This window comes from Anopheles aquasalis, chromosome 2 (assembly GCF_943734665.1).
Source record: "Anopheles aquasalis chromosome 2, idAnoAquaMG_Q_19, whole genome shotgun sequence".
In the NCBI taxonomy this organism is placed as follows: Eukaryota; Metazoa; Arthropoda; class Insecta; order Diptera; family Culicidae; genus Anopheles; species Anopheles aquasalis.
Window position 1 is genome coordinate 19252501 of NC_064877.1, and position 10000 is coordinate 19262500.

The 10000-nt window shown below is 50.4% G+C and overlaps 5 protein-coding genes across 12 annotated transcripts in view; 3 read left to right on the top strand and 2 right to left on the bottom strand.

The window, feature by feature from the left end:
- The window catches only part of LOC126573957 (mucin-19), a 265757-nt gene extending 262459 nt beyond the window's left edge, over positions 1–3298 (top strand). For all 8 annotated transcript variants that reach the window (XM_050233797.1, XM_050233830.1, XM_050233813.1 and 5 more), the window contains 4 exons: positions 355–1088; positions 1161–1346; positions 1419–1580; positions 1650–3298. In XM_050233797.1, the coding sequence (XP_050089754.1) occupies positions 355–1088; positions 1161–1346; positions 1419–1580; positions 1650–1931 (1364 nt within the window). In that variant the 3' untranslated portion in view covers positions 1932–3298. The remainder of the gene's footprint in view (positions 1–354; positions 1089–1160; positions 1347–1418; positions 1581–1649) is intronic.
- Positions 1928–4895, bottom strand: LOC126573999 (proteasome assembly chaperone 2). The gene has a single exon (XM_050233885.1). It carries the CDS (start codon positions 4792–4794, stop codon positions 4048–4050), a length of 747 nt encoding a protein of 248 aa, XP_050089842.1. The 5' UTR covers positions 4795–4895; the 3' UTR covers positions 1928–4047.
- A 71-nt stretch (positions 4896–4966) lies between these two features.
- LOC126569967 (dnaJ homolog subfamily C member 17) lies at positions 4967–6026 on the top strand. The gene is made up of 2 exons (XM_050227398.1): positions 4967–5102; positions 5167–6026. The coding sequence occupies exons 1-2, from the start codon at positions 5025–5027 to the stop codon at positions 6013–6015; spliced, it is 927 nt and encodes a 308-aa protein (XP_050083355.1). The 5' UTR covers positions 4967–5024; the 3' UTR covers positions 6016–6026.
- Positions 6027–6049: 23 nt separating this feature from the next.
- On the bottom strand, positions 6050–8631 carry LOC126569968 (conserved oligomeric Golgi complex subunit 2). The gene is made up of 3 exons (XM_050227399.1): positions 8392–8631; positions 6561–8314; positions 6050–6489 (listed from the first exon to the last, which is right to left on the bottom strand). Exons 1-3 carry the CDS (start codon positions 8485–8487, stop codon positions 6171–6173), a joined length of 2169 nt encoding a protein of 722 aa, XP_050083356.1. The 5' UTR covers positions 8488–8631; the 3' UTR covers positions 6050–6170.
- Positions 8632–8756: 125 nt separating this feature from the next.
- The window catches only part of LOC126570772 (WD and tetratricopeptide repeats protein 1), a 4036-nt gene continuing 2792 nt past the window's right edge, over positions 8757–10000 (top strand). The window contains exons 1-2 of the mRNA XM_050228759.1: positions 8757–9816; positions 9884–10000. The exon at positions 9884–10000 is cut by the window's right edge and continues 273 nt beyond it. Of these exons, the coding sequence (XP_050084716.1) occupies positions 9508–9816; positions 9884–10000 (426 nt within the window). The 5' untranslated portion in view covers positions 8757–9507. The remainder of the gene's footprint in view (positions 9817–9883) is intronic.

The following is a 10000-nucleotide window of genomic DNA, read 5'->3' on the forward strand; positions in this document are numbered from 1 at the left end:
AGACCGCATCATTGTTGGTCCGGAGTGCTAGTGGCGCTTTCGAAGTGCGCGATTACATGTGTGTTGTCCAGTATTTTTTACGTTGGATTTTTCTTTTCTTTTCTTCTTTTTTGCTCTTCGTTTTCCACGGATTTTGCGTTACAACCACTACCACCAACCAACCAACCAACCAACCTGGTGTGTCCCAACATAACCTCCAAAAACTGCCAACTCGCCGCCTACTACAACCAACTACAACGTGTCCCGTTCCCGTGCCACCATCTTTGTGTGATTGCGTGTGTTTGTATGTGTGTGTTTGTACGTGTGAATGTGTGTGCACGTGGCATCGCGAAACTGCGTAAACCGAAACTCCAGAATACGATCCCAATCCTCTTCTATCGCTAGGCAAGCGTAAGCGTCAGCCAAGCCACCCGGATCCGGGTGCCCACCAGCTCGGTACGCTTGGGCCGGCCGTTACCGTGCTTGGTAGTAGCTCGTCCACCGCAAACTCCTCCCTGCTAACGGCCACCGTAACACCGATGATGTCCAGTGCTGGAACCGGATCCACGACGATCAACGGTTACGCACTGGCAACGGAGCGAGCCGAGAAGCGACTACACGACGAAGCATACCGTGAGGAGCGCCGTAGGTTGAAGAAGATCCGCAAGGATAAGTTGCGCCGTTTGGCCGCAACGAATGCGGAGCTACTGGCAGCCGGTGGTGGGGTGGCCGCTTCCACTCTCGCAGGCGGTGTTCATAAGCACAAAAAGTCCAAATCCAAGTGCTACGATGAGTTCTGCAAGCACCGGAAGCATAAGAAACGGAGGAAGCACAAGAAACATCACCGGGATGCGGATATGGCCATCAGTCCGGGCGGTATTTCGCCATCGTCGCAGGATGTCGGTGGTGGAGCTGGCTCGATGGACGATGATATCTCGCAGGGTGATAGCGCATCGCAAACGGCTGGCCAGTTCAGCCAGGGTGGAATGGCTGCGGGTACGTTGTCCGCGGCATTCCCTCCATCGGGTGGCGTTGCGGCGGAGAAGGAGGACACGCTAACGGAAGAGGAAGTTAGCTCTTCCGTGACGGAAAGCTCCGGATCGTACTATGTAAGTAGATGGCGTGCCCTGAGAACGAGATTTGAATACTGATCCATTCTTTGTAATCTTTGCGACCTACAGCAACCCCAGAAGAAGTCGTCACCGGGCGAGCGGAAACCATCGACGGAGCAGAATGGCAGTAAGATTGCTGCCTTTCTTCCTGCCCGTCAACTGTGGGCCTGGTGTGGCAAGGGTTACCGACGATCGACTGGACGAGTCAAGAAGCAGTTCTACAAGTCGATCCAACGGGGTAAAGAGACGATATCGGTAAGTGTTCGCGGTGAAACTTTGGCATTACATAGACATTTTTTTAATGATTTTCTTGTCGTTTTTTTTTAGGTTGGTGACTCTGCAGTGTTTCTCTCGACGGGACGTCCCGATCGGCCTTACATCGGACACATCGAGTCCATGTGGGAAACGTCCACCAATAATATGGTGGTGCGCGTGAAGTGGTTCTACCATCCGGAGGAAACGCAAGACTGTCCCAATCTAAAGTATCCCGTAAGCAATTACTCGTCATCTTCATTTGAAGCCTTAGCTTTGTCATCTAACTGTTTCTTCTGTCCTTAGGGTGCTCTGTTCCAGTCTCCACATGAGGACGAGAACGATGTCCAGACCATTTCGCACAAGTGCGAGGTGATGGCGCTCCGTGACTACACTAGCAAGTTCGGTTCGGATCCGAAGCAGTACAGCTCGATCTATGACAACAACGACACGTACTACCTGGCCGGCTACTACGATCCGACGGTGATGACAATCAAGATGCAGCCGGAAATCGAAATACTGCCGGCAAACGAGAAGTGGGTCACTGGTAATGGCAGCAACCAATCAAAGCAGCATCAGCAACAGTAATAGGTGACAGTCCAAAGCAATGCGCTAAAAGCAATCAACGATAGGTGGAAGAGATGGCACTAATACTATACGACTGATACCGCTGGATCATTAAACCGCGAGTTCCCGTTTGCGACACCAGTCAGAGTCGCGCTCTCCAAGAGCACCCGAGATATCATGCAGCAGTAGCAACATACAGAACAGAATCAGTTACAAATCAGAATTTAGCAGTTCACTTTCGAAAAGTGACAATAAGTCATACCGTTTAGTGAGTAGTCCTAGTGTTTAGAGTGTACAAATGTATAGATAACACGTAACAGTTACTTATCGTCGTCGTTAGCAATGTAAGGTTCAATACTCGATCGGAGGCGGGATTGATTAAATCCCATGATTCCTTGTACATACGAGCACGGCAAAGAAACGCGTCCCAGTTAAAAAAAACAGGTGCATACGATCACATGCAGATGTTTGCACCTGTACAAATGTAAATAGGTAGTGTTAAGATGAGTAGAAACCCACAGACAGTAAGCAACCGATAAACTATCTAACTAGAGAACGAACAACCAAACATGGAACCCTATATCAATCATTGGAGCTAGTGAGTGTCTATATTTATCCAGTAACGTTCCAGTGTAGGGCTCAAGAGGCATACTGACTGAATCGCCCAACCTGAGAGGGAGTCAAAAGAGGAAAATTTACAGCATTTTTTGTGAAGGTGCAGAAGTGCAAGACTACTAATCAACACTGAACGAAGCCGTTAGCTGAAGGGGGCAATAAAGGAAGGAAGAAGTTATATTTTTGTACGCGATTTGGTATTTATACAGTGAGCAGGACAAGCAGCTGCATACCTATCCTGTCCTTCAGATTAGGAGCCGATCATAACGATGATGATCATGTATGCGATCGCGAGTGATAACAGTTTTGGTGGAAAGCAGCACCTTCACCCACAGATTGCGGGTTTGAATGTTTTCTGTTAACCTTTTTGGGTGTCTGTTGTGCTCTGGCTGTATATGACTTAAGCAAGTGTTGTGAAAGTGAGTAAAAAGCATGAACAAAATAAGGGAGAAAGGGATACAAAATTATTGAAATCGCTAAACGGAGTATAATAGAAGATTGTACTGAAGAGCTTTTTGGAGAACTTGACATTACCTCTGATATATGGATATGTATACAGATTTTTAGGGAGAAAATGAATCGTCGGACAAACAAAATTTATACCACCAACACTTTAGGAAACTGGAAGACGAAAACGATTTACGTTACGATGACGAAGAAGGTAACCGAAGGAAACATGGCTGTTGCTTACTCAAAAGTGCAATATTTGAAATTTAAATTAACAGAAACGAAAGTAAAAAAAAAGGCGAGAGGAGTTTTTGGTGGAACAATGATTTAATGTTTTGGGAACCCTTTTTGGCAATTTAAACGAAACGAATCTACTTTCAGCGAAGAGGTAATGGTAGAGAGAGTAATCGAAAAGCCGGGCATGAGAACAACACCAACAACCACATTCATCTGCATAATTCCTTTCTGGAGTCCCCTGCAAGCAATAGCTATACCGCAACTAATAAGAACGAAATAGAAATCCTACATCCTACTAAACACAACTGGGTTCCTACGCAACGATCCTAGTGATCCAAGTATCGATTACGGCAACGAGTTCAATGGTAGACGTACTAGATGGCGCGTGGTACATGTGTGATGGCTTCGCTTTGTACATAACTCCTGTACAGATAATTATATCCTGACCGATGCTTAACCAACCTGTAAATACTTCCGGCAACTTGAGTGTGTTTCTGTGTACAGAACATGCAATCAGCGAGATGCCAACGGGCGATCATCAGCCATTCTTCTTCGTAAACGTGCTTAGAAAGCTTCTCTGTACAGATAGCGCTAGTGGACCGTTCTTGTGAGATGTTGTACTGCTAAGCCTGATAACATATAAGTTTTAGCATTAAGCATTAAAATACTATTTCAAAAGGAAAAAACATGCAATAAGACTTTTTCTATTTTCAATGAAATGTTCGGCTTCTGTATTCCATTTTATCCAACCGTGATATCCGAAAAGTATGAATAAATTTAAATTGAATCCATCATATGGCCATCCCAGCACCAAAACCCTGTGCAGCTTCTGCGGCACTCAGTACAAGGACCTGGGATGGGAGCTTCCGAAGAGATGCTGCCATGATTTGGGCCACCGAAAGTCGGATTCCTGTGCACCGGCCGGCAGCAAACGTTCTCCGCTGATCGTGTGGAGCATCCGGGCTAGCATAAGACCCTCGGTTGTGTTGTCACCTTCCGAGACGTACATAAACAGCAGGACACCAGCGACACTGCGGTCGGTCAGCAGCTCGAGCAGCTTCGCTCCGAATCCTCCTCCGTGAATAACGCCTCCCGGGTGCTTCGTCCATCGTCCACCATCTTCCGCCAAGCGGCGCGAACCGGCATCGTCCGCACGTTCGTACATTTCATTCGCCACATAACTGAACGGTGCCGTACGGACATTGGATTTCTCGTGTGCAAAAGCACTGGCCAGCAGTAGCACCTGGGTGAAGTGACGATCCCGTACAAAGTCGGCCAACTGTTCGAGGAATGCTCGTTGCTGTGCGTTCCCAGCAAGCGGTGCCCGGAGCTGGAGCACCGCGAGACGCTTTTCCTCCGATAGATACAGCTCGGCGGAGGTGGACACAAAGTCGACCGGTTCGTGTTCGAAGGCAGGGGCACCGATGACCGGAATGAGCGCAGGATGCCACAGCTGGCCGATCGGTTCGAGTTTCAGCGTTTCTATGATCACATCCACGGCTAGCTGCGGAACGTTCCCGACACTAACCGAAGGTACGATGAGAGTGTATCCGGTGAAATCGATTTCCCGTCGGAAGGAGAACATTTTGCTGGGCGATTGGAGTAGAACACTGGAAGTAATTTCACCAAACCGGAAAATCGCGTCGCGAGCCGGCCAATTTTTAAAACGAACCGCGATGAGTTTGCGGAACCGCACTCTTGTTTTGACAGCTAGAACTGTCAAACTGGGAGTTGTTTACCTTAACTCCTTGGCCGATTTTGCCGCGACGAAGGTCCTTGAAGCGCGCTGGCTAAGATCACGGAAACCCGGTAACCATGGTGGATGTGAAGAAGTTTAGTGATACCGACCTGTACGGGTTGTTCGAGGTGGACATCGGGGCCACTGAGCAAGAGGTAAGTACACGGACCATTTCCCACCGACCACTGACTAACGGAACGTTCCCTCGACTCGTTCTAGATCCGCAAAGCGTACCGCAAAAAGGCGCTACAATGCCATCCGGACAAAAACCCCGACAACCCCAAAGCGGCCCAGCTGTTCCAGGAGCTCTCGAAGGCACTGGAAATCCTGCTCGACACTTCGGCCCGTGCAGCGTACGATAAACTGCTGAACGCAAAGAAGGCGGCGAAACTACGCACAAAGCAGCTCGATGGCAAGCGACAGAAGCTAAAGGCGGATCTCGAGGAGCGTGAACGGCGGGCCCGGGAAGCGGCCACCGGTGGATACAAAACGGCCAGCAACAAAACACCGGAGGAACTGTTCCAGGAGGAGTTCGATCGGTTACGCAAGGAGGGCTCAAAGTTGATCCAAGAAGAGCAGGAACTGATGCGCCAACAGCTGCAAGAGGAACTGCGGCTCATACAAACGGCGGCCGCACCAACCTGGGATCCATCGCAGCACCGCGTGAAGATACGCTGGAAGGCGGACAAAACCGACACCGGCAATGGGGGCTACACGGAGGAGATTTTGCGCAAGTTTCTCAACAAATACGGTGACCTGAATGCGCTCGTGATGAGCCCGCGGAAGAATGGTAGCGCACTGGTTGAGTTCAAACAGAAAGATGCCGCCGAAATGGCGGTAACGTACGAAAAGGGACGGTTAGATAATCCCTGTACGCTGGAATGGGTCGGTGAGCCACCGCCGGCATCGAAACAGAAAGCAGGAGGACGATCCACCGGTGCTGGTGGTACCATCACGGAGCGAGATTACGAAAGTCTAGTTCTCCGGCAGTTGCGTCAGGCCGAGGAACGCAAGAAACTCATCGAGCAGATGATGAAAGAAGATGCGGAAGGAGCGGGAGAAGATTAGACCAGAGATAAACTAGAATGAAAAGTAATTTTTATGTTTTCCAATAATTTATTTACGCCAACCTTATCGTTTTCTATCAAGCAACAACTGGAAATGACCGAAAAAGGGCCGCTGTGGCGGGTTTTTGGTTTTTGCTGGCAACGATGCTTCCCGCTTTATGCACTGGTTTGACTTGCTTCCAATCCCGGACGTCCCTTGATGGCTTCTTCGACGAGTTGAATCAGTTCCGGTAGCTTGTCGACCTGCTGCCAAGGAATTTGGGCTTCCTCTTTGATGTAGCGCGCAAAGTGCATCACATCAACCTGCAGCTGTAGACGGATCTTATCGTCATCGGTCGGTGCCGTACTACTGGGCACGGGCTGTTGTCCACCAGTGCCACTTCCCGTATTCCGATCACGTAGATTCTTCAAGCGTCGCAACGATTCTTCCGTTTTCTGCACGGACGTGATCACCTCATCGATCACCAGGTAGTATCTGGAAAAAAGAGAGAGAACACACGAAGCTATTAAATTGGCCCACCGTAGATGACCACATTCGGTACTTACTGCACAGTGACGTGACTGTAGACGCTACAGAGAAACTCTCGCATCGCATCACCAACGATCATCGAGGCATACGATCGCTTAAAGCTGTCCGTTGGTGCGAGTACCTGCTCCACGTACGGACAGCAGCGGCTCGGCAGTTCACGATTCGTTTTCCGGTACAATCGTGGAATGTCGCTGGCCTGCTTGAGCGCCACCAAACTGCTCGCTATAAGCTCCTGTACGATCGACCGTTGAACGTGTGTTTGTTTCGTACGGAACAGGGTGCCACATTCGCCGAGAGCTACTTCCAGTTCCGACCGAGACACTCCCGGGGAGGAGCTTTTATCTGCTGCAAGGTTCACGATCGAAGGGATCTTCAGGGCGATATTGCCCAGATCGGAGTAGAGCGCGACGAGGAAGCGTATCCGAATGGATTGTGCTTGTTCACCGGTGATCGACGGATCGTCGATCTTGGCTACGATCGCACCATCACACCATACCGTTAACCGGGCAAGAATCTGCAGCGTTAGCTTAAGGAAACGATGGAATAGCTGAGAAAGGAAGATACCCTCCTGCCAGCAACGGGAAATGGCGGTCAGTGCGCCGGAAAACTGTGCCACATTGAACTGGGACGCGGAAATGGTCGCATTGGTGATCTGCTGTCGATCGATGATCGAACCACTACAGCTCGCTTCGAACGTGGAGCCAATCTCCTGAAAACGAATCTGAAAGTAAACCGGCAAATTCCAGCGCACCTGGAAGCTACGGTACTGGGCGTGTGCCTTGAACTGGGCCACATCATCCGCATCGTCCAGGATGAGCTCGATCCGCTCGAGAAACTCGAGCGTACACTTGTACTTCTGATAGAACGCATCGGGATTGCCGGGCGCAAAGATCGACGACATGTTCGTCTCCATGCGGCGCTCCACTTCCGCCCAAAAGGCATTCACTACGAAGCTGTAGCCCTTCACTTTGCCGTTCCGTTTCGTGAGCTGGCACAGGTGCTTCATGCGCATCGACACAAAGTCCAGTATCTGATTGTAGATCCCGGTCAGACCTTGGGGTGAGTTCTGGAGGCTCGTCTCGGAGATGACCCGATTCATGAACGGTGCCACGATCTCGCACCGAAATACGGTCTCCGCCGTACGACACTCGTCCAGTGTGCAGTAAATGCGAAGGCAACGTTCGAGCTCCTTCGGTTCCGGATCATCCAGCGCCCGGAGGAAGTATTCCTGCAGCCGTCCCAACAGCTCATTCCACAGTTCCTGGGCCAGCTGCTGTTTGGCTGGATCGAGGAAATCTTTACAGAACTTTATGTTAAACTGTAACTGGATCGATTCGAGTGCGGCACGCTCGAGAAGGGTTGCGTTGATGGTCACCGCTACGGTGTCCTGCTGGTCTCTCCGTAGCATCGTCTCAAGCTTCTCTAACGATGCCTGACATCGGGCCAGACTTTGGAGTGATTTTTTGTGACCACGAAGGGCTTTCTTCTGCTCGAGACAGTTGGCAATCTCGTGCATGCTGCCTTCGAGGGCAGCTTTGACGAGAGCGATCTCGGCCCGTAGTTTCTCCAGCGGTCCCTGAATACCATCGATCTGCTCATCCAGTCCGATCAGATTGGCGGACAGATCGACGAAATCCGCGTAATCCTGATTGATCAGCTCGATCATGGCCGATCGCAAAACCTTCAGGTACAGACCGAGATCATCGCGGATGATCTCCAGGCTGCCCGCGTTCCGGTTCTCGTGCAGGAACTCGTCGACGGAGAAGGTTTTCTGTAACGAGCGAAGGGGGGTTGAGTTTAGTTTAGTTTAGTGGAGTGACCGGGTGTGGCTGATGATCGCGGACTGACCTTCATGAATTCGTTTTTGTCGAAACATAACGTTGCGGGTCCGGGCGGTAAGCTGAACAGCTCGTTACCACCTGGTGCGGTTCCCTTTTCCTCCATCCTGGCGGGTGCCGGTGATCGGATTAACACTAAAGCCTGCTCACACAATGGAACACCGATGCTGTGCCGATATTATTCAGCGATTTCACTGCATTTTTAACAAAAAATTAAAAGATTTTAGCGAGAAGCCAGCGACCGTCGTGACACATCATCAGCAAGTTGGAGGTAAACAAATCGCCACTCACGGTGACAGCTGACAGTTTGGCGACAGCCGGCACTCACGGCCAATGTTTTGAATCTGCGGTGCACCGAACGGCGATGCACTTTTCGTTGCTTTTGTTGACGAGATCGTTGCATCCCGCAGCCGCTCCTCCCGAAGTTTAGCTGCACCGGGGCGCGGTGATACGGTAACACCACAACTGATATCAGCAGGTCAGTGAAGTAACACAAAACAACGTCTCGAGCGATGTGATGCGTGGCAGCAGCAGTGTCGAGCTGGGAGCCGAAAGGGGACCCCTTTTCGTCGACTGGCACACGCATCATTTACGCACATAAATCCGCTGCAATCAACCAGCAAATTCGTTCGATATACGGTCAATAGCACATGTCCCGAATCGTAGTAGACAGGGTGAAGCTTTGCGATTCCGGTGCATAATAACCTTGACCCGAATATCCTTGAAAACCGTTCCCGAGGGCGGTTGGGTGCGACGACTGCTGATCTGTTTACTGTTGGATCATTCAAGTGCAATCATTCACCTTCCTCTGTGACTGCAGCTTCCGATGTTGGAGGTGGTGGTGGTCCAATAGCATAGACAGCAGCAGATAGTGCAGTGAAAAGCGAAAAGCAAATCAAAGAAGAGGGTTCGCTTGCTAGGAGAAGGTGAGGAGAACCGTCTTTTCTACTGTCACCGTGACATAGCGGTGGTGTTGTCGAGGTCTTGTTTGAAATCCTGTGTTTGCCAAGAATTTTTGGGAAAGTACACCGAGCACATAAGCATAGAGCCCACCCCTCGAGGCACTGATAGCGGCTCCTGTGTTCGATAAGACGGTGGGGCCGGCCTGCTAGGCTAAACAGAAAGGATGAAGCGAAAACAGCAGTATGGGAGCGTCACCAACGTAACCCAGATGTTGACGGACCGTGCCTACTGGGATGTGGAGTATGTGCTACGGAATCGGCTTCGAACCGCACCCCAGTTCGTGGATAACATCGAGCTGGAGACGGAACTGAAGGGACACAACGGGTGCGTCAACTGTCTCGAGTGGAGTGAGAATGGTTGCATCCTGGCATCGGCTTCCGACGATTTTCACGTGATGCTGTGGGATCCGTTCCGGCACAAGCAGCTGTACGATCTGCTCACACCCCATGAAGGGAACATCTTCTCGGTGAAGGTAAGACCTCGATGGCCATATCATTTAAACACCGAACTAATCGACTTTCTCTCTCTTCCATGTCCAGTTCCTTCCGAAACGGGGCAACTCGTTGCTAGCAACTGGTGCCGGCGATTGCAAAACGTTCGTTTTCGACGTAAGCCGGCAGAACGATAGTCCGATCCGTAAGTGTACCTGTCACATG

Bases quoted from the DNA above. Each gene is read 5' to 3' on its own strand.
- LOC126569968 (XM_050227399.1), bottom strand. From the start codon at position 8,487: ATGGAGGAAAAGGGAACCGCACCAGGTGGTAACGAGCTGTTCAGCTTA. The intron at 8,315-8,391 runs GTCAGTCCGCGA...CGCTCGTTACAG, and splicing joins ACAAAAACGAATTCATGAAG to AAAACCTTCTCCGTCGACGA. The intron at 6,490-6,560 runs GTAAGTACCGAA...TCTTTTTTCCAG, and splicing joins TACAGTCACGTCACTGTGCA to ATACTACCTGGTGATCGATG.
- LOC126573999 (XM_050233885.1), bottom strand. From the start codon at position 4,794: ATGTTCTCCTTCCGACGGGAAATCGATTTCACCGGATACACTCTCATC.
- LOC126569967 (XM_050227398.1), top strand. From the start codon at position 5,025: ATGGTGGATGTGAAGAAGTTTAGTGATACCGACCTGTACGGGTTGTTC. The intron at 5,103-5,166 runs GTAAGTACACGG...GACTCGTTCTAG, and splicing joins TCGGGGCCACTGAGCAAGAG to ATCCGCAAAGCGTACCGCAA.